This window comes from Theobroma cacao, chromosome 6 (assembly GCF_053813885.1).
Source record: "Theobroma cacao isolate CCN51 chromosome 6, ASM5381388v1, whole genome shotgun sequence".
NCBI classification, from domain to species: Eukaryota; Viridiplantae; Streptophyta; class Magnoliopsida; order Malvales; family Malvaceae; genus Theobroma; species Theobroma cacao.
Window position 1 is genome coordinate 27,828,055 of NC_142644.1, and position 26,853 is coordinate 27,854,907.

A 26,853-nucleotide genomic window follows, 5' to 3' on the forward strand; every position below is an offset into this window, starting at 1 on the left:
TTGCATGGAAAAAATGTTTGGAAATTCAGTGTGGAATTCGTATGATAGTGAAGGAACAGAGAATATAGAATTTGCCTCTGTTCTAAGACTGGCTTAATTTCCTAATTTTGCAGTACAAGTTTGGTCAATTTTTCCGAATTTTAGTATATAATATATATGTTTATTCTCTTTAATTACATTAGGCATGCAAATGCTACCATTTTTTCTGGGCAAATTAAACTTGGATGTTTGAACAATCAAAGTTAAATCGAATTAGTATTTAATGTAATTAATAGGAGTTGTTAGTCTTTTATATATATATTTTTTGTTTAGATCATAGTTAATCTTTCGATAATTCACCATATATATATATAAATATAAACAGAGAAAAGCAGAGAAAGTCAGCATATTATGAATCAACATCATCAAAATCTCAAACACAGCTAGCTCATACAGATTATTATCCTTTTCTTTTTTTATAAAAATTTATTTAATATTCACTGGAAAGCGAAAGTCAGCGTGTACCAATCATAATTCATTCACCATCTACTGCACTTGGAACGTTCCAAAGGGATCAAGATTTTAAGCTCTGGAGAAACCAAAATTTTCTTTCCGCCTTTGGATTCCAGGAAAATGTGAAGGAAAAAAGGAAATGAAATTCTCGGATTGTAATTTTTCTTCCATTTCATTGAGAGGGAAAATCTAATTATTGGATTATCCAAACAGTCGAGAAATTTTCTTTTCCTTTATATATTGTTTTTCCCAAGCTTAACTAACTGGAGCATTCTAATGTGAAAGGTCTTATCCCATTGCTAGATTCCTTGAGCGGTCAAAAACAATTTTGACTGATTCTAACTACTTAAGCTAAAGTGTCGATTTCTTTAAAATAATTCATTCCTACTTTCATTAAGTTTTATATTTATATATTTTTAATAATGTGTCCCACCATTTTACCAACTAGTAATTATGGACAAGGATAGTGAAGTGAAAGGACAGAGAAACATATTATTAATTGTGTATTATTTGTTTGATAAAGTCATCAACTTTCACCAATTTCTTGAGTTGACTGGACAATGCCGTGATGCATACTTTATTATAATCAAACTATAACTTTTTGTTCTCCTTCTTCTCCTTCTTTTTCATTGGTAAACGCCACATGCTAAATCAAATTTCAATTCCTGGTCACACATTCGAGATCAGTGCTTGAAGACAGTCCAATCCACTTCACTGGAACTAAAAAGGGTTTGCTTTTGATTCTCCAATTCATGCTCTAAAACCGTGGGAGAAAGCAAAAAAGATTTGAGGAGAAAGTAAGTAAATGGGGAAGGTACCAAGACTTTGAACTCAGCTTTCTTGAGTCAGGCTGTTGTTTATCCAGCATCAGAAAGTGAATGTATGAGATTCTTGTGGGATTGCAAACGGATTTATACTCAAGTGAACTTTTGAATGTAAACATAAAGTTGTCTTTACGGAAGACATGGTCTAAAGGCTAAACTTTTCGTTTGTTCAACAATCAAACAATTTTTTCACTAATTATCCACTGAATTTTTTCTGCTGGTAGATCACAGAAAAGATTGCACCCATTTTCATTGGTCTTGTCATGATGAATATGATGTGCACCTGAGAGAGAGAGAGAGAGAGAGAGAGAGAAAAGAGGCTTGACTTCAATGTAAAGTTTCCATTGATGGGTGCGTTTTTCCCTTACAAATTGTTGTTTGTGGTCTAAGTTTCCGAATTTTCCAAGCAACAATGCTTGGGTGTGCTTGAATATCAATCGTACAAGCAGTGAAATCAGCTGGTCTATCGAATAAAAATAAACAGTCAAACAGTCTGAATCTTATGTTTATGAACAAAAAATTTTGATGCGTATGCAAGTCTACTCTCCCCTTTATGACTCTGTCAAAGAAAGGAAAAAACTGCTACAAGAATCCAAGATTTCGAGAATAATTGCGGCCAATAAAGTCACTGATCTAATGATGATAAGAGAATGGGCTCACATTCTCTGAGTTTTTCCTCTTTTTTAAATGGAATTAAGTTAAGTGGACATGGTAACCAAACCTCAACTAGTTGAGTTCAATTTGATTATTCAGCTCTGTTATTACATGGAAAATAAATTTTTGAAAGACTTGGTCAAGCTCACCACAATCCACTTGAATCAAGTTGAGTAACTCAAGATGGTAAATGAATCAATTCAAATATTCAACTATTTGAATTCAAGTATAATAAGCCATTTGACTTGCTTACATCCTTATATCTACAATATGTTAGTGTGAACAATTGAGAATATATATATATATATTCTGATCATGCATGTAACATCTTTTCACATATATATGTTGTAGGTTAGATATGGCTTAGATTAGTATTGGGTTATTAATGACGAAATAGAGTCAATTAACACTAATTGTTCAAGTTAAACGTATACTAATGGTCGCCAACTTTATATTAATCAAATTAATTAAGAACATTTTACCATATGCTCAACCTAACCCAAAGTGTGAACATAAAGGAGATGTTTTAGAGGTATCATGCCTCCTATAAATTATTTATTTGGACACTTTCATCAATTCAAAGCCTTAAAAGGTTAAATATGTTCCTAGGTGTCAAATAATACCAAATCACTTTAAACACTTCAACTCTCAAGTAATTGAAGAGAGTACAAGGCATGAATTTAAAAAGAAAAAAAAAGGAAAGAAGCTTTACTTTTTGTTAACAAATGACAATAAAAGAAGTATATGGAGTTGGGGTCCTAAGCTTGAATAAGCCAAATCAATAAGATAATGAAAGGAGTTGCCATTAATGAGTGGAAAAGAGAGCTAACACGAAAACTAGAAGGTACTTTATATTGTCAAAGATTGTAGGAGGTCCAACAACTTGAAGAAGAGTGTGCATTGTTCAGGTCAAATTAGCACACCTACAAACAACGAGTGTGGATTATGAATACAGACTCAAGAACAATGAACACATGAATTCCTTTTTCCACTTTTATTCAAGAAAAGTTATACTTGGTACGTTAAATTTTTAACCGTAGAGTTAGTATTTGATTTCCCTTGGACATGGTTCCAGCTTCCCAGTCTAAATCGAGAAACGTACGACTTGGGATTGACTTTTTTAATCAAGAAAAATGGGCATTAATTGTTGGTCCTGAATCCTGGTGGAATGGCCTGGCTGACGCTCACAATTTCAAGTTAGCAGAAGTCAAGGTGGTACCAAATTAAACCAGTGTGTCGGCTTGTATATTGAAGTGGCAACATCATGTTGAACAAGAAAGACCAACGTCATTAACTACATCACTGCAAGATTCCAAGTGCTTCCATTAATGAGTACAGGAGGAGATTAGACGTCAAGCCACAGAACCACCCGTTTATTTGTCCTTTTTATCACTTCTCAGAATAGAAAGTGGAAAAACCACCTGTAGGAATTACCTGTTGTTTTTCCTGCTCAGCCTTGGTGTTAATCACCTGTAGGAAATTTGTGGCCAGATATACTCTGGCCAGAAATTCTTGCAGTTGTCAACCAGAGCTGAACAAATTCTCATTGAATTGGAGATATTTATTACAGATTAGGCTGCTTGATCATCTGAATCCAGGGCGACAATTATTTAAAACCTATGCTGCTAGATTTTGTCTTCTTTTTTCTTGGAATTGGAAAGCTTTGTAACTTTATATTTTGTCTTACATCCTATTCATAATATTGATACTCTTTTTCCGCTTTTCAAACGAATAAATAGAACTGAACAAGATGTGGGTAACGTAACATCTGACACGAGAGATACAGTGAGACAGGTGAGGCCCTTCTTTGGGTATTTTAAAGACGATGTTATACACTCTAAATGCAAAGAGAAAAGCCAGTGTATACCAGCAAAAGAATAAATGCAATTAGCTTATGGAAAGAATTATTGTACAAAATTGTATATACCACTGGTCTGCAGACTTGTCCATCTTTTCCAACCATCCGACCAACAAAAGGCTATCCAGTTCCACATGAGTCAAGTTGCTGAAAAGATGGCACTGGCCAAGGTTGTCTGACCAGTTTCTACCCTAAAAAAGAAGGAAACAATTAAAATTGGAATAGGAGATGGTTTATCTATTAAATAGACAGTACAGGCGAGGGACAGGACCAACAGAACACGCATAAAGATTCGCATAAAAATCATTTGCTTGCCTTGAATGCAAACCAGCCATTTCTCTAGTCGATGATTTGATGGAATCTATGACTTTCTATGGCACCAGTCATTGTACGTTAAGGCATATTATAAGCAAGGATACTTGCATATCAATGATGACTCTCCATAAGATCGGCAAGAGTTATCTTTCCGCAGTTGCCAGCATCCAGCCTGTCAAACTTCTCACATATCTGCAGAATGTCTTTCTCTGATACTTTTCCCATCTCCTTAAGCTTGTATATGACAAACTCTGATTTACTGCATACATAGACCAATATTAATACTCAACAATGAATCAACTAAACTACACATCAGTACATTACAGATGAACAAAAACTAACAACATTGAAGATGAAAATGGAATTTGAGAATAAGTTAGGAACTTTAGAGATGATGCAAAGATATTGGTATACAAATTACGAAGAATATTTTAAGAATTAGAATTGCTGAGGATAATGCAAGAGAATAGAGCAAAACTATATCCAGCGACCAGCATCCAGTATTCTAATGATGCTTAGGACTTCAATCATTGTTACATAATCATAAGCTTTTGCACTCAAGTCCCAATGAACGGCAACAAATGACAAGTCTGCAAGATAGGAAATAAATCAGGTTTTCTATCCGGTGAGCACTGAGATTGAGAAACTGAAGGCTATGATCTTACAACTGCAAACACCTTATGATATAAGCCACTAAATCATTACCTATCACGGGAAACAGAGGGAAAGTACCAATGGATACAAAATTACTGCATCAAAGAAGCAACTACATGCTGATCTTGGTTATAATCATCTAGACTAATGTATAAATGGTTTGATGAGTCATAAATTTTATGCCACGGGTAAACAGCATTGGTAGAAAAAACTAGCGGCATAATAAGAAGCAGCACTATAAGATAATTCAAAATGCAAAAGGCTTCAGTTTGTCCTCAAGAAAGTATCTCAAAGGCCCTCAAATTTGTAAGACACAATTCTGTAGTCTGTTCGAGGCCTCAGAAAGTAGCAATGCCAATTTAACTCAAATACACTATACCTTAATCCCAAATTACTGGGATTGGCTACTTGAAAACTTTTTGTTCTGCCCAGTTTATGCCAGATCTCAGAAAAGAAAGGTGCCATTCAGGCACATCTTTTGTAGTGTTTTTGAGCATGTCATGTGCAAGGGATAATAAACAGTGAAGATGACTATCATAATTCGACTGAGAAGATCATAATAGATATAGCAGCCAGAGTAAATCAAAGTGAGCAGCTTTGGCATCTAAAATTGTGCACACAAGGGAGATACATGATTCAGATAGCAGAATATAGAGCAATTCCAATAAAGAGGGCCATGAAATAAATATCCACTTCTAATTTGAGAAGTAATGCATCAAAAGAGTTTAGGAACTAAGAATCAGTAATTTAAAAATTTGAGCAATTGAACGAATATTATACATGAAACATATGAAATTTATCATGAATCCAAATTTAGCTCTTCAAGTTTTAGTTAAATAACTTAGTTCATATCCTTTAAACTGAAACAAAACTAAAATCTATTTTCCTAGGCAATAAAATGTCAACTAATGAACTACAAAGACCACAGCAATTACTGGGTAAAGGAGGAAACTAAAGCAAGGGTTGAAATAAGTATATTAACATTTCAGGTAATTGCCTCAACCAATAAGTTTCAAGCAGACAACTATTTGAAACTTAACAAGATGGAGATGCACAATTAGAGCAGTAACCAAATTAATAAAAAAAGTTATACCTCACGAAACCATTGTTGTCAATATCAGCAGCAAGAAACTCTGCAACAGTCATGTCCTGACCAAGCACCCACTTTGCCATCGTCCTATGCCTCTTGTCTACTCTAGCCTCAGCCAAATAAAGAAATGCCCGAGCAACCGCGAGGGTCGAAACAAGCAACCATATAGCAGCAAAAATCCGACCAGGCAATGTCTTAAACGCTCTATCACCGTAACCAACAGTGGTAACCGACATAACAGACAGATAAAATGAATCCAACCACCCAAGACTCTCAACAAAATGCATAACACCAACACCAATTCCAATACAAAGAACCACAACTCCTAATGCCAATCCCACCTTCATTCTTATCCTCATTCTTCCCTTTTTCACATCGATTATATAAGATCTGGCCGAGTCCTTTTCACCCTCAGGTTTAACAGTTCTCAACAAATAATTCTCTTGCAAATCAAGTACATAACTAACCATCCCGCTAAGCAAAATATCAATAAAACCAAATCCAACCAACACAAATAATATTGAAAACAACTTGGTAGCCACACTATTAGGAGTAATGTCACCATACCCAATCGTGCACATCGTGACAATACAAAAATACAATGCATCAACGACAGGGTGAGTTTCATAAGCCACAAAATTATGACGATTAAACCAATATATAACAACACCCAATGATAAATATAATACTAAAAGAATAAATGCTTGTCTTACAACAGATTGTGAGCCAAATTGAGGCTTGGGAATTGAAGGATGGAGGACATCATTTAAAACTGCCATGGCTGGTGCAGTTTTGGACCGGTGAAGATTGGTTTTTTCCCATTTGAAATTTGGGTCTATTAACCATGAAGCTGTTGTGGGTGAAGTTACTTGGTTTTGTTGTAGAAGAGGGTCTTGGAGATTTATAACATTTTCTTGAAAAGAAGAAGAAGAAGAAGGTTTGGTTGAGTTAAGGGATGAAGTTAAGGCATCAAAAATTGGAGATGGTTCGATTGGAGAAGAAGAAGAGGAAGGAGAAGGGCCAAATATGAGTCTATCTTTAAATTCCGATGGGGTTAAAGGGAGAGGGACAGAGACCTCATCGTTTTCTGGGAGAGGAAAGAGAGGTGGCGGTGGCGTTATTTTCTTTATGGGACTTACGTACGGAAGCAAAGGATCATTTTCCATATGGAATCGTCTGATGAGCCAAAAAAAAAGAAGCAGTTATTGGAATATCGGTTGGTTTGTGAGGGGAGAAAGACAAAGACAAGGTGGTGCGGATATGAAGTGGAAAAAAGAACTGAACAGGGAACCGAACAAGTTTTCTTTTGTTGTCACCAAAAGGATCAAAGTTGTTTGAAGTATATCCGTATAAACAAATCCAAAGCTTGCACGTGTCATCGTGTATTTGTGTGTGGAAGATGCAAAGGAGCCAGAGTTTGATTCGGTTTAGTCCTTTAGAAGTAAAACGAAACATCTATTTTACATCTCACGACGACATGGAGTCCGAGGTAGCAAGTCACTGTGTCCATAGATTCTCTGACGTGTCTTTAGATTCTATTAGGGGAGAGAAGCGTGCGTGACGGTGTAGAGGTGTTTACGCTAATCAAGGGAACGTTTTCCTTCTGATTCGGTCACGGTGGAAATCGATTGGGCCACACCGGCCAGCGGCATGTGAAGCTGTTCTGCGGTCCGGGTTACAAATTTATCGGCAATTTGATTCATTTAAGGCCGAAAAGGACAAAGCAATGATTAATTGCAATTAGTATAACCGAATCTATTCGATAATGTAAGCAAGTATCCGAGTGATAAGATTGTTGTCTTCTAGTGGATTATATAGTATAGCTTTCCAACATTCTCCAACCTTAATGAGCTGTTAAAGTATTGAAAAATAGAGATCAGATACTGTTGACCAACTTTAAATGCTACTTTGGGTTGCTTAACATTTCACAAAACAATAGCATATTACTAATTGATTGAAATATAAGAGACAGAAAGGCAAGCAATTACTTTCTAGATGAAGCATTAGTTGGCTCAGCTCTGGCATATATATTTTAGTAGCAGAACATTCTCACACGACTCATTGAACTGTAACCCACGACGAGGTTTATTGCTCAACAAAGCACAACACAGCATTGCAAAGGAAATACAGTCTCAAATATGAAAAACCCACCATAAGTGGGTCCATGAATTCCATAAATATACGACCACAAAAAGGCAGTGCCTCATAGATTTGTGACGCCCAAGTTTTCACATTTGATCTAATCATCATCATCAAGCACACTCCGTCGCCTCTGGATCTGTGAAATCAGATTAAAAAACAAAAGAAGAAAATTCAAAATATTTCAAACTGTGAGCTGGTGTAAAATTAGACAAGCAGTAACATGTGATGACTTACTGTGACTTTAGTCTGTTTAGTTGTTTGGGTGTTTATCTGTTCCAGCATTGATATAAGCCTCTCCTCAGAAACCTTCACATGGGTTCAACCAAACACATTTTAGAGATTTGTCAAGCTAAGCTACAGATATGGGGCACAACAATTGCACCCCTTAATAGCAATGAGACAACTTTCACCACACCTTCTCAACTATCTGACCCATTTGAGCAGCCCTTAGTAGAACATCCTCAACACCCCTTGCCTTCTCAGGTTTCACCAAGGCAATTCGAGCAACTGCATGAGATGTATATCAGCAACGAACATTACTAACAGGGAATATATGTAGAAAAAAGAAAGAGCAGAATGTGTATGACTATAACTCTGTATCTGTCCCATATGCCTGCCTTTGATTCATTCTTCTCTTTTTCCTTCATCACATCATCATATTCTTCTTCTCCTTTTTAACTTTTTTAAAGAAGAGGGAGGGAGAGGGCTGTGATGGGATAAGAATATATCACCGGTTGTACTTGATAGGAGTTTGATACAAAGATAAAACCACATCATAACTGTATTAAACTTTCCACCAAAAATCCTCAGGAGAACTGAACCCTATTCAATTCAGACTTTCAACACTTTTACATTTTCAAATCTCATACTATATAATTCAAATCTAAGCTGTACCTTAATCATCAAAGAGAACAGATCAAATTCAGTTTTTGACAAAAAAAGATGTTTAGAAATCAAGATATTCCCCAGCATCCTAACATCTTTGCTTGTAGGAATTCCAAATGTATGTCGCCTACAATTTTTTATATTCCAGACCCAAGTTAGGTCTTTTTAATATAAATAAATACTAATAAGCACACTTTCTAAATCATATAAGTTCACTATTCACAAACATGATGACAAACAGACATCTTTAGACAAGTAAACTAGTTTCAAAAGGTTTAACATGTGCATTCATATCTAGAAAATGCAACATTAAACTTCATAGTCAGATAAGATAACTTAGAATAGTATGCAATTCCTTGGAAGAATGCACATACTACAAACATACAAGCAATTAACCACAGGTTTCTTTAATCAACTCAAAATGTGAATTGAGATACAAACTAACCTCTTTCACGAGCTTCAGAGGACAAAATCTGACTGAGCATCATTTGCCTTCGTTCATCTGCCTCCCTAAATTAATGGCTTTTAATTGTCAAATCAATGATTTGATTGAACCCAAGCAAATTTCTTAAAACAGAGTACAACTTAGAAACAAAATGAATCTACAAGAACTGACCTCTTGGCGTCTTCCTGAGCTTTCTGTTGATCAGGGTTCTGTTGACTCCCCTGTTAATCAGTGAAATCTAATTAGTATCATTAAATTAAAAGCCCAAGCAAGCCAACTACAATACATACAAATTAAATGAAGATATAGATTATTACCGCGCCATGTTGAGCCATTAGCTCTTGCATCCTTCTTTGTCTAATAGCTTCTAGTTCAGGATCAGCCTACAAAATTTGGAAAAATTAGAACCCCCAAAATTGCACGAAATTAAGCTACTTACAGTAGACCTTAGAATTACAGGGAATTAGCATTTATTAACTACAAATCAACCTAAATTTATCCCTTTTCTCACTAATTTAAAATCCATTTCACTATTACACCAAAAGAAAATTGAAAGCTTTAATAAATCAATCAGTAAGGAATTTCAAACAAAGACAGAAACAAGAATCGCAGGAGTGAAACCCTAATGAAATGTTTGGTTGCTAAGAAATTTAGTCAGAAAAGAAATTAACATGAGAAGAATACCATGGATCGGAAAGTATTAGGATCTCCTCCTCCTCCTCCAAAAAGCAGGTTAAGGCCCTCTTCACTGGAGAGAGAGTGATTAGTGTTTTGAGCGTTTGAGATTGCAGCAGGCTTTAGCTTTTGCGGGACGCGATCCTTGTCTCTAAAACTAAGCCCTTCCTCACTTCTGCTGGGCGGCCCCCACGCCGGTGGTTCGATTTTCCCATTTTTCGGCTTTAATCTTGGCCTTTTTTTTTTTTGAAAGTGTCATTGAGTTGGGTTTGGACGGGCTCAGTGATGGACTTTTGAGCCCAACTCATAGAGACATGATCCAACTCGACCCATAACTTTAAACCTTTCAACAAGTATTATGTTCTATTTTTAAAATCTGTTTGATCTATTTTTTTTTAATTTAAAAATTATTATAAAATTTTTATGAAAAATAATAATTTTTAAAATTAAGATAAAATTATTGGATAAATTTTTTTATAAGTTATAATTTTTGTTAAAATTATCATATAAGGTATTTTTTTTAATAAGGTAATATTGTAATTATATTTAACAAATAAAGATATTTTTAGAACAAAAATAAAATTTTTTTATATTTTTAAAAGAAGAGAAGAAAAAGCTTCTCCTTAGAGCTTTTTTTTAAGTTTTTTTTTTTTATTTTGTTCTTAAAAAAAAGTTACTTTTTTTAAGAGCTTCTCAAAAGATTATGTTTGGCTTGACTTTTACTTTTAAGAGATAGATAAATTGAAAAAAAAATTAGGTCAAACATGCACTTAGATTGAAAATAACAGATTATTCACTAACGACATTAACATACAATACAAAAGTATATGATTTTTCTATTTTTCAAAAACAAAGGGTTTGAATTTATATTTTTTTAAATAAAAAACAAATTGGCCATAAAAAAAAGTAGAAAAAACATTGTCGTTTGAATTATTTATGTCATTTGAGGGATAAAACTTGAAGAAAACATGCAGGAAAAATCAGGTCCAATTTTTCAAGTAGTATTTTTTTCGATTGAGTTTTTTTTTTTTATAATTAAGGGATGAGAGATTTGAATCCTACTCTTTAAGTAGATAAATTATACACCAACTAATAAAATAAATACTTGGGTGTTTTTTCGAAAGAGTTCCACTTTTAGAGATTAAATAAAAAGAAGACAAAATGGAGGTTCTTTTCATCGCAACAATAAGACTGCAATTCATTAATCGTTGTGAACAACCTGAAAATGAAAGATTGATTGAATTAAACCAGGCTCAACCTTCGAATCTATTAATTAAAATCCCAAGGATCCAACGGCTGTTGACATCTAGGAGCCAATGCTTTGCTGAGTCATTGTGCTTTGATACTCCAATTTCTTTGATCTTTTACCGTGTACATTTCAGGTAACACTGATGAAAGGTAAAAAGGAAAAGGTAAATGGAAACGTAGCAAATAGTAGTGAAGCTTTCCTTGGCGTCATTGTCACGATACAACAAATCCCAGACGAGGGGAGCAGCTCTCCAAATCCTATTATTTTAGAGGTAAAACAGGATAAAATGTGCATGCAAATTGCTTTTAACAAAACCAAGTAGACGATCGATCCCGATTTCACGTGCCACCAGTTTTTCCTCCTATTCTTTACGTATATTCATCAAAGAAGACACAATGTCCAGCAGGCAGAACAGCAGCAGCCCCTTTTTTTGTTTTTTTACAGTCACTGACTACTGATCCATTCCATGCAAATTGCAAGCGAGTAGCGACAGCTCGTTTCTTGTTCCGCTTGGATTCCTGTCACAGTCTAGGTTTGCATGTGGGGGCTTCTATGACCCCACTTGAGTCGAACAAGCGGTTCACATTCAATCTTGCAGATCAAATTTGAAGGCCTACCCTACAGGAGTATCATATCAGCTACATCTGATCAAAACCTCCTTGCTCAAAAAGCCAAAGGATGTACGAAAACCCAAGTGAGAAATTGAGAAGGGAAAATTGAACTGAAACTAGTAAAAGCTCCAAAATGAAGACCGGACAAAACATGCAGTAACTAAGCAAAGCACCGAGATCGAGAAAAACCGAAGAATCAGAGCACATCCAAGATAGAAAACAAGTAGCGAGGAGGAAGACCGGAATCAATGGGTTTCACCATGGGCTTGAACTTCCTTCTTCTCTTGGCCATGGTGGCAACCAACATCCTCTCCCTTTATCACCTCTCCTCTACCGTCCAATCTCCCAAACCTCCTGCCCCTGACCCTGTCCCTGACCACCTCCTCCGCCAGCTGAACACCATACGCGCCACCATCAACCACCTCACGCGCCACAACCCTTCCACCGCCACCACCACAGCGAAACCCACCTCCACCGTCCCTCAAGATCTCCTCCTCCACTCCCAAATCGCCCCCATTGCTTCTTCCTGCCACAACCACCCTGATCTTCTACATAAATACATGACTTACACTCCTTTCTCAATCTGCCCTTATGATCCTGACCTTCAAGAAACGCTCATTCTCAACGGTTGCCACCCACTTCCACGTCGGCGTTGCTTCTCAAAAACCCCATCAAAACCGTCTTCCTCTCTTCCCCTAAACCCGTTCCCAACTTCCCTCCCTGACTCCTCTGTAATCTGGAACAAATACTCATGTAAATCTTTTGCCTGTCTTTTACAGAACAACCCCATAGGTTTCGATCTCAACGCTCAACGCTCTTCCCTGCTAAAATACTCTTCTGAACTCGATCTTCCTATCAACCAGTTCATGCAATTGGCCAAGTCAGCCAATTCAGTGATCCGTCTGGGCATTGACATAGGCGGCGGAACTGGAACCTTTGCTGCTTTAATGAAAAAATTCTACAATGTTACGATGCTGACCACTACCATGAACGTCAATGGACCTTACAACGAAGCCGTGGCCTTAAGAGGGTTGGTGCCTTTACACGTGCCGTTGCAGCAGAGGTTGCCGGTTTTCGACGGGACGATGGATCTGGTCCGGTGTGGGAGGGCGGTGAACAGGTGGATACCGGTGAAGGTGATGGAGTTTATGTTTTACGATGTGGATAGAGTGCTGAGAGGAGGAGGGTACTTGTGGGTGGATCGGTTCTTTAGTAAAGGAGTGGATCTGGAGAAAATTTATGGGCCATTGATTGGGAAGCTTGGGTATACGAAAGTGAAGTGGGCAGTTGCTAATAAGACGGATTCAAGTGGGTTGAAGAATGGGGAAGTTTACTTGACTGCTTTGTTGCAAAAGCCTGTTTCAAAGTGATGATGGGAATTGAGGAATCATTGATTTTTTGAGGTAATTAATTAACTTAATTCCTCTAATTTGGTGCTAAATTCCTTTCATAGTGGCACTAGTAATTTTGGGGGAAATTCTTTTGTTTGTGAGAAATATAAAATCTTTTTCTGTTTTGGGAGCTGAAACACTCTACTTACTACTGTATTTTGGTTGTTAGGTGGTTATTTGATCTGAGGTGAAGGTGAGGCATTTTCATTGTGTATTTGTAGTGACAGTATCCTAGTAGTTGAAGACTTGAAGTAAATTGTTGTTGTCCTATGATACTAAATTAATGAAAGTGTTTCATTTCTTGCTTCACCTTGAGGCTATGGTGTACTGCTTATAACTTTTTGCATCTAAATGATAGCATTTGCATTTGATCTTGTATTTGATTCAAGAGCCCCTCCTAGTTTTGTTTTTTTTTTTTTGGGTGAATTTCATCGGATTTGTTGCTACAAGTGATCAGAGTGAGGTCCTAATATGTGAGAAGAAATCCTTTGATAAGAAATTACCTGAAACCTTCGTCCACTTCTTTTAGTTGTTTGGACAATGGTTACTATATATTCTATCTGATGTTGACTTTTTGAAAGCTGAAGAGTCCTTTGGATTTTCACACCGTTGAAGCTTTACCTCTCCCTCTTGACCCTAAACTTCATCTAAAATTGTTTGAATTGGCTCTGTTCCCACTATCGAAAACCAATTGCATATTTCCAGTGTTATTAAGAGTATGATGATGTGATTTTGTTACCAGAGTTTAGTATAATATAATTGGGAGTTTGAATAATTTCTTTCGGAGAATTGAGTTATATTATTTGAAAATTGAATTGTGTATCAAGTGTAAAGATAGGAAGGATCACTGGCATATGAACCGAATACAGAAAATGTTTGCCTTATAGTTTGTGCACTGGCTCATGTTCATTAAAACTGTTGATCTCCTTAGAAATCAAACAACCAAACACTTGAAAAAGTTTGTTGCTCATATTTCATTTAATTGAAAAGTTCAGTTTGATGCACGTTGAATGTTACCGTAGTTTTTGCAGTCCGAGCATTGGTAGGGTTATAGTATGGAGTGATTGTGTTTGGCATAGATTAATTCCTTGAGGGTTTCTTGGACAAGATATCTGGATAAAGCTTTTAACATGTTTGTCTACCCAATAAAAGCATACTAGGTGGGAGGCTAAATTGCATCGACTTCACTTTTCATTTGTTCCATTCTGATTGTGAATATCCAATGTTTTCCAGATATTGATGTCTGATCACAATCGCATGGACGCGGGAAACATGCCACCATCTGTTCAAAGATTATTGTCTGCACTCAGAAAAGCTGGAAACCCTTGCTTGAGTGACAAAGCAACTTAAATCATTCCCACTAACGTGGATTAGGATTTCAGCAGCTTCTCAATGTTGTAAAGATTGTAGATGTGCAAAAAAAAAAAACAACAATTATAGGCAGTGGAGGGTATTGTAAAATCACAAGGTTCTCTCATAAAAGTGGTCGACGTGGATGGCCCTCATTCATTTCCCAACTACTTGTTATAACATTTTGTTGCTGTCTATAAATATGTGTAGAACAATCACCAAATAATGGACTTCTACCTTTTTTTTTTAGGGCTTAGCAAGCCAAAAAACAAGGCTTTCTGCATGTAACGTATTGAGAACCATCGATTCGTAGGATGTTAGAAAGTTTCGGTTGGAGATGCAGCAAAAATAGTGTTGTCGTAAAAGATCCACTCAGATATCAGTAAAGTGGGTGACCAACTTTGTTGGGGCAGCCGTTACCACGTCTTCTTACTGACCACAAATGGATACGTCTAACTAATCCATCAATGATGGTTACTTGATATATATTAAAAAAAAAAAAGAGCAATCTAAAGCTGCTGCCTCTTCTGTCTCCGCTCCCGCCAATTGTTATGCAAAACATTATATCCATGCATGATTCCACCAATGCTGCCAGGGTTCCAAAAAGAGATAGAAATTGAGAGGCATGGCCACCAGGTTTAGTCAAGGATTCCAACATAAAAGATAAAGCTCTCATTTAGAGGCAAGGCTAATGCAAAGAGCAACAAAAAAAAATACTCCTCTGGAAACTCATTAATTCTATAGAAAGTTAATATAACAAAGCATTAACACCAAGTTATAAATCTTGACCACAAACATTCAAAAAAGAAGAAGAAGGAGGAAGTAGCCTAACATAGTTGTTTCTGACTTCTAAACTTAAACACTGAAAAAAAATTTATTTGCGCAGATAGTTTGATGTCCATAGAGATTGCAAAATTTCTGTTGATCTATCCAGCAGTAACCTTCTTTCTGAGGAGATGATGCAGGTCAAGCCCATTGATCTTGGCGGCAAGTATGAAGTCATTTTCTGTCAGTCCACCTGTTCAAAAGGAACAATCTTGTTTGATATACATTGAAGATATTAGCAGTATACAAGTCAGAGAAGATCTATAACCCTTAGCTCCAGCACACTTGGATAAAGTTTGCCAGCTCTATCCCAGAACCCATTTTAACATTAAATAGTACAGAAAGTATCGATCAAACTTGATGGCATGCCTTGCAACTTATGCAAGAAGTGGAAGAGTTATGCTTCTCTTCATGCAGGCATTAAAAAAAGCCATGGTGTTTCATGAACAAAGAAATAATAAATAGAAATCATCCTTGTCAGAATAGTCTGCCAAAGTAAAAATTGCAGAACAGTGAACACAGACAAGAAAAAAAAGGGCAAAAATGAAGAACAGAAAATGAGAGTATTTCCATGGACAAGATAATTCTTACCAACTGCATGTGTCCATATATCAACTGTTACATTGTTCCATCCAACAAGATGCAGATCTGGATGATGGCCTGCATTAACCACAACACTTTCACTCATCCATGTAAAAACGAAAATCTCCATGTAAGTCAATTACGCAGTCATAATCTCCCACTAGAGATCTGCATTGAGTAAAAACATAGTGCAAAGTACCTTCTGCTTCAGCAATATCAGCTATGAGCTGAAATAGCTCCAATCCTTTGGTGAAACTCTTCACTTTCCAAGACCTTTTTAGCTTCAATGTACCACCTTCATTTACCAAACTCCAACCATCTACCTGATCAAAACTTAAACAGTAAAGAAATTTTGGTTTATGCAGTGAAGAAAATTAATTAACAATTAAGAACATACCTTTGAAATTAGTTCATTTGCACTTTCTTCAGTCATGGGGCGTAGATCCTTTGAGTTGCATGGTACACACTTCTTTGTCAGCAAATCTAACAAGCCCAACAAACCACATGAGACAACAAGAACCATCCATCATGATCAAATATAATTTCATAACAACACACCAACCATCAATGATCGATCATATAGTACACAAACAAGCAGACCAAAAAGTAAGGAAAAGAAAAGTAACTATGTATCAGCCTACACTACAGGTTTAATCCCCTGACGAATACTAATACTTCACACAAAAACTAAAATGCATGGTCTCAGGGAAAGTCTTTTTTTTTTTTTTTTAAGGAAATGGACCATTTTAATCACACTTCAGATAGCTAATTTATTCCTCCAACATCTGCCAATGAAGCTCAATCCTACTTTTCTAAACTCTGGATAGTCAAGATGATGCGCAAGATCATATGGAAAGGCAAGAGAAATTGATATTTTAGGCCCCAACCATACGGGTTTCACAAAGAAGTCATAATGAGAACTAAAGTGAACCATTGAACTAAGATTACATCGTTTTGCCACAACTGTCCATTTAAGACTAATGAAAAAGCACTCTGTTTCACAAAGTATAGTATCACAACATAGCAAAGCCTCACTTAAACCTTTATAACCAACCATTTGAAAAATGTTAACAATACATTTTCCAGAATATGATAATTAAAATGCTTCAGTTGCCTCTTCCACAAAAAGCAGTCATCAATTAAGAATTCGAAAAGGGCCAGAAAGGAAGGCCTTAAATCTTTGGGAAAATGGTATAGGGCATGACAATGAACACAAAGACATCGCATTGATTCCAAAAGAAACAGAGAGATTGTTGTATGCAGCTTTGCACCAACGTTACAAAATGGTCTATGGTTATCACAAACCTTTATCAGTGCCAATGCAAAACGTTCTAAATCCATAAACCGGGATCCTATTTGATGAAATTCCAGTACTATCACGAAGAGTCCCAGTCACTTGTGTACCAGAACTGCATATAAGTAGAAAATACATCTTCATACAATAAAATTCTCTAACAAAGGTCAGATTAAACAAATTATTTAATTGTAAGAAGATTTTCAATACTATTGTTCCAATATCTACAAATCAATAGAAAATAAATGAACTCCAGCTAGATTATACGTAAGTATTTTGATTTTTATTACAGTACCCCCCATACCCCCCAAAATAAACTCGATTTTTAAATTTAACACTTCGCCAAATATCTCGATTAAGAACTTAATTGCAATGAAATGAACTCACATCTACCATCCTATAAACCAAACAAAAAAGGGGAAAACAAAAATGTAATCATTATATAAGCTTATACGCAGCAACACAGATTCAATGATTAATTAAAAAAATAAACTTTTCAGGGAAATTACCGTCCATGAGGTCCAAAAAGGACTTGATACGATGCGAGAGGCACCTGAAAAAAAAATAAAGGCGGAAAATTGGAAGGAAAATGAGAGAGGAAGAGAGTTCTGAATTGATGAGTAGATACCTGAGGTTTAGAGAATGAGAAAAGAGGAGTCCGTAGCATTCGAATAATCATTTGGTCAAACTTGACGGTGCTCGGTGCTTGGGTTTCAATTCCAAGCCCCAAAAACCGCAGTCCCTACTGTTTCGAACAGAATGAAGAAACACCTGACACTTTGCGTACTCAATTCAAATATTCGCCCCAGAAGCTTATCGAAAATTTGTATTTGGTCCCCAACTTTTCCATTATCCCACCCCTTCCCTTTCACTTAAAATCTTTTATGAATAAAGGTTCCGACACATTTGTTCTTAGTTAGTATATAAAAAGGAAAAATTTGGAATGTTTAATAGAATTATTTGTAACATATTTTTTCAATTAGAAAAGGAATAATTTGAATAAAACTTATATTTTGACCTTTACTCAAATTTCACTTTACCTTAGAAAGAATTAAGATTATCTAATAATTATGTTACCAAGGAAATACAATTTCTTTAAGCAAAACTAATATTTCTACTTATAGTATGGTGTCAATTGTCAAATTAATTGGATAATTACCTCTCCAACTTAATAAGTATAAAGTATTAGGGCCAAAACAAAATACAGAAAACAAAGGTGCGCTTAAACAAATAATTTTAAATTGATGGTAATTACAATAAATTGCACTTTCCAATTTCCTCCCCCTTCCCGTTCTCGTCGCTTAAAACGTTCACGGTTACAGCTTAAAAAAAACATCTGTCAAACAAAAATCCGATCTTTTCCGAGAAAATCTTGCCAAACAGGAAAAATATGGTCAGCTTCTTTCTCCTTCTTTCTCTCTTTCATCTACGCACTCCTTATAGTTACATTCTATCAACCTTAAGCAAAAAAGCAAAAAGAAATCTAATTTGCGTTTTAGAGATCTGCTTTGGCTAGAGTCGATTATCTCTAGCGCAGATCTAAACTTATTTGCCTCGGATTTGAATTTAATTTCCTATATAATTTTTATTTTTCGAAGAGTTAGACTCAGATCCAAGCTCTTTCTTTTAGAGTTAAAAAATTGGAAATTATAGGCTTTAAATTAAGCTCAATTGGAGAGGTAGAAAAGCATTTTAAAATTGAAACTAAATCGACATTATAGTAGAATGTAATTTTTTTTTTAATTTTTAATAAGCTTGCTTAGTTGAATCCTTTGTTATTTTTATGAAAAAGAAAATAATTCTTTTGTGAGCTTTGCTATTCTGGTTTGTAGGAGTTATGCCCTTCCGTTAAAAACATCCTTCTTTTGGATTCGGAGGGGAAACGAATAGCTGTTAAGTATTATTCAGATGACTGGCCTACAAACTCTGCTAAGGAAGCCTTTGAGAAAGCTGTTTTTACCAAAACCCAAAAGACTAATGCCCGTACCGAAGGTAAATTAGTTTCTGCACTATGTTTCTTGTATTAATGCTTTGTTTCATTTTGTTAGAAAAAAATAAATGCTTCCTTACATTTAGTGTGATTGGAGTACATTCATTAGGTCGAATGAATGATTAGAAAGGTTGAGAATGGTTCGATTCATAGGGTTTGATTATTTAAAAGGCTGTTAGCTTGCCATAAAGGGTTTACTAGGATGTATTGTTTTGAAATGAGTTTTCGTTGATTTTATGCGGGTGATTGAGAAAACATCCTGGTTAGCATTGGTTTGGTTGTTGGTTCATACTGCTACCTTAACATGGCGCTACAATTTTTTGTTTACAGCTGAGATAACAATGTTTGATAACTATGTTGTCGTGTACAAGTTCGTTCAAGACCTTCACTTTTTTGTTACTGGAGGTGAAAACGAAAACGAGATTATCTTGGCCACAGTACTCCAGGGGTTTTTTGATGCAGTTGGAAACCTCCTTAGGTTTTTTCATAACACTTTCCACTATTATTATCTTTTGATACATATGTGTGTGATATTTTCATGCCTAATTTTGTCTTTCTTTCCCTTGCTTTCACTACCCATTGTTTCAGGGGCACTGTGGACAAGAAGGAGGCACTGGAGAACTTAGATCTTATTTTGTTATGCCTTGATGAGATTGTTGATGGCGGGTATGAATTATCATTCATTGTAGTTGACGTTGAATCAATTTAGTTTCATGAATTTCTCAGTGACATTTTCTATTAACAATGCGGGAGAGAAGATCAGGCAGAAAAACATAAAGGACAGTAATTAGATTTTTTATTCACTCATTATGTTTGGGTGTGTTGGATGAAAAAGGAAAATAGGATAGGATATAGAATCAAGGGAAAAAAAAGATAACATAAGATGGTGATCCTTGGAAAATAACGGGAGTGTGTGTGGGTGGGTGGGATCCTTATCTTGTTTGACTGTTTCTGTCTTTGTGCAGTATCGTTCTTGAAACTGATGCAAATGTTATCACGGGGAAGGTTGCTAGTCACAGTATTGATGCTGGAGCTCCTTTGTCTGAGCAGGTATTATGTTCTTTTTAGTTCTTCTACCCGTGATTATTTCTTCCCCCGGAAAGCAGAAGTGAATTCTTTATCTAGTGAAATATCAATAACCATTGCCACCATATTAACGCATTTGGTTTTTCTCCAGACAATAAGTCAAGCATTGGCTACTGCACGTGAACATTTTACAAGATCTCTCCTCAAGTGATGCATACGCCCTACTAAAGGAGAGAAGCCAGAGGATTTATCATTTTGTAATGTTAGTTATACCATACTTGATGTGCTTGGGATGAAGTTTGTGTCATTTTGGGTGCAATGCAATTATCCTTACACTTTGGATATGACATTGATGTCGTTGCAATGTTGCTTGCTTGACATTAGTGGGTGATGATGCTATTTCTGCTGCTAACCCTATAATGGCAGAAATACATTGCAATGGCTTGGTCAAGGTGTATATCAAGTTGCTTTTTTTATAATTTAGATTTTAGATCCCCCCCCTTCATACCAGAAAATGAAGGCTTTTTTGATCGATTTAGGTTTTTATTTCTTCATTCATCATTTTATACCCCAATTTACAAAAGAATTATTCTGAAGGGGGTCAAGCATAGGGGCATTATAATCATTGTCTCTCACCCCAATTGCATCCAACAAATAAAGCATATGAAAATAATTACTTAGTGGATTTAATCATACATCTGTGCTACAAAATTTATCCCCTTGGACTGCAATTCAGATGCTAACAAGTGGTACACATTATATAGCTTGAGAGGTCGTTTTGTCTTATGGGATGAGCACATAATCTGCATCATTAAGGAATGCATCTCCAGCGGTTGGAGTCAAGTTATTTCGATTAGTACTTTTACGAACCTGGGCGTGAGCTTCTGCCTCATGTTGGAACATTTTGACCAACTCTTGTAGCTCTAGCATCCTAACTTGCACCTTCTCTTCACTCACGGGTTTTTTTAATCCAAGATAAAGCAAGCCGATCACAATCAGCACAATTCCTATGAAGGTAAGGATGGCTGTAAACAAACCAAATGCATATGGTGTATTCTGTGCTCCAGGGATCCCATCAACATTGATACCAAACAGCCCAGTGATGATGGTAAGAACAAGGCCGCAACCCCCAAAAACAGCCAAATTATGAGTTACTCTAAGGCTTCTGTCCTGCATTAATGTAATTATTAGACGAAGAGAGTTACGGAAATCACTCCAGGAAGAAGGGGAAAAAAATGTGATCGGCTCGGAAATTGATGAAATTCATTTATTCTTCTGTTTTGTGGACACGAACCTGCAACCATGCACGAACAGTGCTTTGCATAACATCTTGAATCGTAAACAAACGGCCACGGACTGCTTCTTGCTCCTCAATCATTTCCCTTGTGCTCTTTCTTATTCCGTCCAGCAGGGTTCTTGTTGCATTCCCCCTCAAATGTTGTAGAAGCTCAAAAACAATCTCCTCTCTTGCGTGGAGTGACCATTTCACTCTGATAACCTGACATGGTTAAAGACAAGATTCATGAAGATACACTGGAGAAACCATAATCATTTTACTGGAAGAGACCATCAAAGACTTCTACATGCTTATTGTAGGGTTTCTGACTAATAGCACGTTTCACATGAACATGATGCCAATTTATGGGTTAAAAAATTACAAAGACTTATCATTAGAGGTTTGCATTTCCAAGCAAATGCAATTATACGTACAACATAAAGATAGCACTACCTAATTACCAGAGCAGTACACATGAAAATCAGTGCAAACAATTTAGAATGTGCAACTTCAGTATCCGAATAAGTGTGAGCAGCTAAGCTTTATCCTGACTGTAGTTATGAGCTCTCAAATTTCCACCCAGACAGAACAGACTATTCCACCAAACCATTTTAGACTTGCATTCCAAATAGAATACCAGAATTGTCAATCAGCAAGTAATACTTGTTTCTAAAAACCATCTGTCTTACAAAAGAACTCGGCATCATGAAAGTTTGTATGCCTCTGATGAAGTTGATGAATAAACCGTCAGAAATATCTCTAACAGCTATGCAACTTTTCAATAATTAGATACTAATAATCTTTTTCCTATTATGATGATGGATGACGTTCCAGCTGAGGAAAGTAGCAGACCTGCCTTGACAATCTTCTGATTTCTTGGTTCAAAATTACTCCAAAAAGATTCAAATCCTCCTGGTTTCTCCTATTCGCAAGAAAACTGTTTTTCACTAACATTTCCTATAAATGAAAATATCAGAAAAGCTTTCTGAAGAAAATGTTCTAAGATTTTAAAAGAAAGAACCTGTTCATAAACTTCAATTCAATCTCATCTGCTGCACCAAAGATGGATTTACGGAACAACCTTACAAATTAAATAGTAAAAGGGAAACAATAAGTTAGTTCAAGAGCCACATAATTGTGCCATAATAGTTATCATATGTGTCATGCAACTTAAAAATGCCTTCATTGCACCAAAGGTGAATAAACTACTTTCATACAGAATGCAACCATGACACTTTACTTCCAATGATTTTTGCCTTCAATGAAATTGAAATATTTCTTCATGTAAAATTATTGACTTACTGAAATTTTCAATTAATATGTACCAATTAACATCCTTCCGGACATCATGATGCACCTATTAGACTGTGAGACACAAAAAGAAAATAGATATGTCTGCCTCAGAGAGGTGCAACAGATGGCAATCACATCCATTCACTTGATTAGGAGGGAACATTATAGATAGCTGAGAAAACCTGAAAATGAACAAGTTAAACTACCTGTCATCCCACCGTGTAAGGCGGCAAGCTAGATATGCTATGACTTCATGCACTGTTCTAGGCACATTATGACCTCCAGCAGCAAGAAGCTCCTGACCAAAAGGTATGTAATAATAATCAAGTAAGACTGTTAGCTTACATGTCTATAAAATCATAGCAACTTTATCACAATGGAGTCCATTATGGTTTGTCAAAACTGAACAACCTGAACTTCTGTTATTCCCAGAACATTTACGCTAGATACAGTCCCTTTTATGTGCAGTACAGTTAGGAGGAAATTTTGTGCTTGCCATGACCGGAGTACAATAGGGATGTCATCTTCCTCAACAAATGGATCTCCAGCTGATTGTCCCAATAGCTCAAATAACAGCCCTCCAGCCACCCTAACCGGGACCTTTATAAATAATGAAATGCACAATCAATTACCCAGCAAAATCAAAGACCATAAAGGAGCAGGTAGGGAGGTGCCACCTGAGGTCCCATATACTAATTATCATGTATGACCAGAGGGCTCAGAAAAAACTTCTCCTATGCGCTTAAAAAATAATTTTAATAGACAAAATAACCAAATGTTATCTGTTATCTATTACCTGTTATTCTCATTAGTTAAACCAGTTGTAGGTACTAAACAGCATTTAAAAGAAATTAGCATAGGAAAAATGTTACTAGTTATTCTCTTCTTCCTTTCTTCTCCCAGTGCCACAATGTGATATTCTATCACCCATTTACTTGAGAGAATCAAATAGTGCATAGCCCAATTTAACTTAAAAATCCTTTAAACAAGATTTAGGGGATGCAATTAACTTTACCTACAAAATGACAAGTTTAGTGGACCATTACCTCATATAGAAGGTGCTTCATCCGCTCACTTATCAGTCTGCTTTCATCTCTCAAAGCTAGACTGACGGCAGGATGTAACCATTGAGCATTGTTGAGCCAAGCCACAACATGGGGGTGACCAGCAGCCAAATGGCACCACCATATTGGCCCTGCTGGGCGCTCCCAATAGGGAGCTGCTAACTCTGCAACAGTTAAATCGTCTTCGTTATCCATCAACTCAAACTGCTGTGAAGCCCATCCTGCATTGACTTGCACATTTTTGACAAGTTCTGATATTCTTTCCCAACCAATAGGTACCCAACAACTTCCATCAAATCTTTCCATAGCATGAAACTGGCCTGATTGGAGGTTCGGGCCATCTCTGTATTCGTCAAAAGAAGCAGCCACATTATCCCTTAATTCATAACTGGAAGAGGACTTCATTAGTTTCTGTCCATCCAGTCGTGGAGAAGAACCCTCAGTTAGTCCATTGGCTGGCATTTGCACCTTTAAAGATTCGTCATCTAATCGTTTGCTTTGGACCCTTGAACTGTATTTTGAGTTCATTGGTTTCTTATGGCCTCGAATAAATTCAAAAGCACAAATAAGCCCATCTGTCCAAAGATCACTCCCAGGCACGACATCTCTACTTGGAATATGCTTATGTCTTTCTGGCATCTTCATTTTGTTCTTTTGAGAAACAGAGTGATCCTCCTTCTCACTCATGATCAGCTCTGTCTATAGACATTCAAGGGAAAGACTCAAAGAAGCAACATCAGCCAACATTTAGACTATTACCTAAACTTACTAACTTGTAAAGCTAACCCCCTTGCACCATCTATTTTCCGAGACAACCACATTGAATGCTTAGATTATTCTGAAACTCAAGCTGACATAAAAAACTGCTGAATTACCTTTTTATCTATCCAAGTAAGCTGCACCATAAACTGTCAAGAACAACAAAACAATTATACAAATTCTATCATCCAACAATACGAGTTGCCTAACTAAACCATTAATTCTACCAGCTTATTTTGAATCCAATCCTCCACTTTCTTTATGCTAAATATAATTAAGTATTCAAACGAAAAGCCTCAGGAGAATCAAGCTACCCTCTAAGGTCTAAGCTCAACTACATGTCAGTCGATTAGTAACAACAACCTCCAACTTCCCCTTACTTTGCCATTATTTGTTAATAATATTCAAATTTCCGCTCAGCAAAAGAATTATGGATATATGAAAGCTTCTAAACAGATCAAAATATTTTATGATCGATGTCATTATTAAGAAAATATAACTAATTAAATTATTATTCACCAGAGTTGCACAAGTACAAGAATAAAATAAGAAGAGCGCCAGGGGAATCGTCAACGGCAGCTGGAGAAGATAAAGCAGAATACCATAAAAGCCCCTATAATCCACTGTACTTTAAAATAATTCCCCGGTATTTTACTTGTGAGAGGTGATCCCAATGGTATATTGCAGATTAAACAATTAAACAAGAAAACAATTTAAAAAATAAATAAATAAATAAATGAAGAATACCTGAAATTGAGATGCTGTTTGAGCTTAAGCAGAAGGAAAAGCTGACGATGGAAGGGTCGATTTTTATAAATTAACAAATGAAAAGCGAAAACCCAAAGATAAAGACTAGCACAAAAGAATATATGCGAAAATAAGAAGAATAACAAAATGGTCGGAGAATTTGGACTATGGCTAAAAGCTTCAATTGCCAATTGGTGCGCTTGGAGTAATAAATTTCTATTATGAACAAGCCGCTGATTCTGGACTGGGCGAAAGGCTGAGTTTCGCTGAATTGGACAACAGAAATAGGGACCAAAACAAAGCCCACTTATTAAGGTCCACAAGGAAGAATCAAGATGACAAAGACGACAGCCCAACAGCCCAACTCTATCTCGGGAAAACGGAGACGATGAACAGAGGAAAATGGACTTACTGCCCAGAGTAAAAGACGAAGGAAAATGTTCATTGCACCGGCAAATCACTAGGTAAGATGAATAGACGAGCAAACGGAGCAATTTGTTTAGAGGAACTGAGAATGATAGTCCAAATGCAGTACTGTTGATTCAGTCTGTGCATTCATAAAATTTTTCCCTCGGAAAATTTGCAGTTCCTCAAAGGCAATATCCTGCCCTTATCAGGTAACATTACTCCTATCAGAAACAGGTGTTCTTCGCAAAAGCATTATTCATCAATCTTGAAACAGAAGGGCAATTAACAATAATAAATATAAGGGAAAAGGAGTAAGAGTAAAATCCTATTTGACAAGCATGAGTATGGTTCTCCATGAGTGAAATCAACAACGTTATGACTAGGTGGACTAAAAGCAATAAACTAATATCTAAGGAAGCATCACGAAGGGAACCGTATATGAATTTATGCATTGCTGCGTCATATATACAGCAAGAATGAAACACATATAGAACTAATAAATTCTAACATATAAAATGGATGAACCAAGTTATTTATATATATATATATCATTCATCTTCGTAACAACACATAATAAATTAATCTTCAAAAATTGATATTTGTATAATCTAATCAAGTTGCCTATTTGCTTTTAAACAGATGGTGCAGGCATGCCAAACTGATTTCTTAAGAGTCCATGGCTATGCTACTTTTAAGTTTGGTTTACGGATAGAATGAAATAAAATGAAATAGGATAAAATAGATATTTTGTGAGAATAAAATAAAAATTTTATTATATAGTTAGGTTTACGAAATAGAATAAATTAAAGTAAAATTATTATTACGATTTATTACAATATTTGGTTAGTAAAAATAATTTGAGAATAAAAAAATGTTTTATTATAATATATAATTATATATTTTTTATTTTATTTTTAAATATAAATAATTTATAATTTATTTAAAATATTAATA

At 35.9% G+C, this 26,853-nt stretch overlaps 6 protein-coding genes across 13 annotated transcripts; 2 read left to right on the forward strand and 4 right to left on the reverse strand.

Moving 5' to 3' along the window:
- Window positions 1-3,751: 3,751 nt before the first annotated feature.
- Window positions 3,752-7,182, reverse strand: LOC18596554 (two-pore potassium channel 3-like). Of its 2 annotated transcripts, none has more exons than XM_018123674.2 (3): window positions 5,891-7,182; window positions 4,144-4,402; window positions 3,752-4,014 (listed from the first exon to the last, which is right to left on the reverse strand). In XM_018123674.2, exons 1-2 carry the CDS (start codon window positions 7,051-7,053, stop codon window positions 4,255-4,257), a joined length of 1,311 nt encoding a protein of 436 aa, XP_017979163.2. In that variant the 5' UTR covers window positions 7,054-7,182; the 3' UTR covers window positions 3,752-4,014; window positions 4,144-4,254. The 2 variants fall into 2 exon arrangements, with proteins under 2 accessions (XP_017979163.2, XP_017979162.2); XM_018123673.2 differs by having other exon boundaries at window positions 3,833-4,019.
- Window positions 7,183-7,875: 693 nt separating this feature from the next.
- LOC18596555 (double-stranded DNA-binding family protein) lies at window positions 7,876-10,224 on the reverse strand. Its single transcript, XM_018123675.2, has 7 exons — window positions 10,044-10,224; window positions 9,677-9,742; window positions 9,531-9,580; window positions 9,360-9,424; window positions 8,445-8,536; window positions 8,264-8,335; window positions 7,876-8,165 (listed from the first exon to the last, which is right to left on the reverse strand). The coding sequence occupies exons 1-7, from the start codon at window positions 10,044-10,046 to the stop codon at window positions 8,127-8,129; spliced, it is 387 nt and encodes a 128-aa protein (XP_017979164.1). The 5' UTR covers window positions 10,047-10,224; the 3' UTR covers window positions 7,876-8,126.
- Window positions 10,225-11,938: 1,714 nt separating this feature from the next.
- LOC18596556 (S-adenosyl-L-methionine-dependent methyltransferases superfamily protein) lies at window positions 11,939-14,884 on the forward strand. Of its 2 annotated transcripts, none has more exons than XM_007025108.3 (2): window positions 11,939-13,297; window positions 13,455-13,598. In XM_007025108.3, exon 1 carries the CDS (start codon window positions 12,143-12,145, stop codon window positions 13,262-13,264), a length of 1,122 nt encoding a protein of 373 aa, XP_007025170.1. In that variant the 5' UTR covers window positions 11,939-12,142; the 3' UTR covers window positions 13,265-13,297; window positions 13,455-13,598. The 2 variants fall into 2 exon arrangements, with proteins under 2 accessions (XP_007025170.1, XP_007025169.1); XM_007025107.3 differs by lacking the exon at window positions 13,455-13,598 and adding an exon at window positions 14,519-14,884 and having other exon boundaries at window positions 11,944-13,297.
- A 457-nt stretch (window positions 14,885-15,341) lies between these two features.
- On the reverse strand, window positions 15,342-18,124 carry LOC18596557 (Transcriptional coactivator/pterin dehydratase). Its single transcript, XM_007025109.3, has 7 exons — window positions 17,965-18,124; window positions 17,846-17,889; window positions 17,348-17,451; window positions 16,440-16,525; window positions 16,242-16,365; window positions 16,052-16,120; window positions 15,342-15,653 (listed from the first exon to the last, which is right to left on the reverse strand). Exons 1-7 carry the CDS (start codon window positions 18,013-18,015, stop codon window positions 15,562-15,564), a joined length of 570 nt encoding a protein of 189 aa, XP_007025171.3. The 5' UTR covers window positions 18,016-18,124; the 3' UTR covers window positions 15,342-15,561.
- Window positions 18,125-18,581: 457 nt separating this feature from the next.
- LOC18596558 (coatomer subunit zeta-1-like) lies at window positions 18,582-20,831 on the forward strand. The gene is made up of 6 exons (XM_007025110.3): window positions 18,582-18,729; window positions 19,169-19,328; window positions 19,657-19,804; window positions 19,915-19,992; window positions 20,292-20,376; window positions 20,504-20,831. Exons 1-6 carry the CDS (start codon window positions 18,727-18,729, stop codon window positions 20,561-20,563), a joined length of 534 nt encoding a protein of 177 aa, XP_007025172.1. The 5' UTR covers window positions 18,582-18,726; the 3' UTR covers window positions 20,564-20,831.
- A 183-nt stretch (window positions 20,832-21,014) lies between these two features.
- On the reverse strand, window positions 21,015-25,689 carry LOC18596559 (uncharacterized). Of its 6 annotated transcripts, none has more exons than XM_018123500.2 (9): window positions 25,492-25,684; window positions 24,861-24,893; window positions 23,968-24,684; window positions 23,333-23,521; window positions 23,128-23,219; window positions 22,650-22,709; window positions 22,481-22,565; window positions 21,647-21,850; window positions 21,015-21,522 (listed from the first exon to the last, which is right to left on the reverse strand). In XM_018123500.2, the coding sequence occupies exons 2-9, from the start codon at window positions 24,888-24,890 to the stop codon at window positions 21,136-21,138; spliced, it is 1,764 nt and encodes a 587-aa protein (XP_017978989.2). In that variant the 5' UTR covers window positions 24,891-24,893; window positions 25,492-25,684; the 3' UTR covers window positions 21,015-21,135. The 6 variants fall into 6 exon arrangements, with proteins under 6 accessions (XP_017978989.2, XP_017978990.2, XP_017978991.2 ...); XM_018123501.2 differs by having other exon boundaries at window positions 22,481-22,550; window positions 25,492-25,683; XM_088807348.1 differs by having other exon boundaries at window positions 21,374-21,517; window positions 25,492-25,689.
- Between the last annotated feature and the right edge of the window lie 1,164 nt (window positions 25,690-26,853).

Bases quoted from the DNA above. Each gene is read 5' to 3' on its own strand.
- LOC18596554 (XM_018123674.2), bottom strand. From the start codon at position 7,053: ATGGAAAATGATCCTTTGCTTCCGTACGTAAGTCCCATAAAGAAAATA. The intron at 4,403-5,890 runs GTATAACTTTTT...CTATGTATGCAG, and splicing joins GACAACAATGGTTTCGTGAG to TAAATCAGAGTTTGTCATAT.
- LOC18596555 (XM_018123675.2), bottom strand. The intron at 9,581-9,676 runs GTAATAATCTAT...ACTGATTAACAG, and splicing joins TAATGGCTCAACATGGCGCG to GGGAGTCAACAGAACCCTGA. The intron at 8,336-8,444 runs GTGTGGTGAAAG...ACCCATGTGAAG, and splicing joins TGGGTCAGATAGTTGAGAAG to GTTTCTGAGGAGAGGCTTAT.
- LOC18596556 (XM_007025108.3), top strand. From the start codon at position 12,143: ATGGGTTTCACCATGGGCTTGAACTTCCTTCTTCTCTTGGCCATGGTG.
- LOC18596557 (XM_007025109.3), bottom strand. From the start codon at position 18,015: ATGATTATTCGAATGCTACGGACTCCTCTTTTCTCATTCTCTAAACCT. The intron at 17,890-17,964 runs GTATCTACTCAT...TTTTTTTTTCAG, and splicing joins TCTCATTCTCTAAACCTCAG to GTGCCTCTCGCATCGTATCA. The intron at 16,366-16,439 runs GTATGTTCTTAA...AGTTTTGATCAG, and splicing joins CAAATGAACTAATTTCAAAG to GTAGATGGTTGGAGTTTGGT.
- LOC18596558 (XM_007025110.3), top strand. The intron at 19,329-19,656 runs GTAAATTAGTTT...TTTTGTTTACAG, and splicing joins GACTAATGCCCGTACCGAAG to CTGAGATAACAATGTTTGAT. The intron at 19,805-19,914 runs GTTTTTTCATAA...CCATTGTTTCAG, and splicing joins GCAGTTGGAAACCTCCTTAG to GGGCACTGTGGACAAGAAGG.
- LOC18596559 (XM_018123500.2), bottom strand. From the start codon at position 24,890: ATGGTGCAGCTTACTTGGATAGATAAAAAG. The intron at 23,220-23,332 runs GTTGTTCAGTTT...CCTTTTGGTCAG, and splicing joins TGGGAATAACAGAAGTTCAG to GAGCTTCTTGCTGCTGGAGG. The intron at 22,566-22,649 runs GTTCTTTCTTTT...AGTGAAAAACAG, and splicing joins GAATTGAAGTTTATGAACAG to TTTTCTTGCGAATAGGAGAA.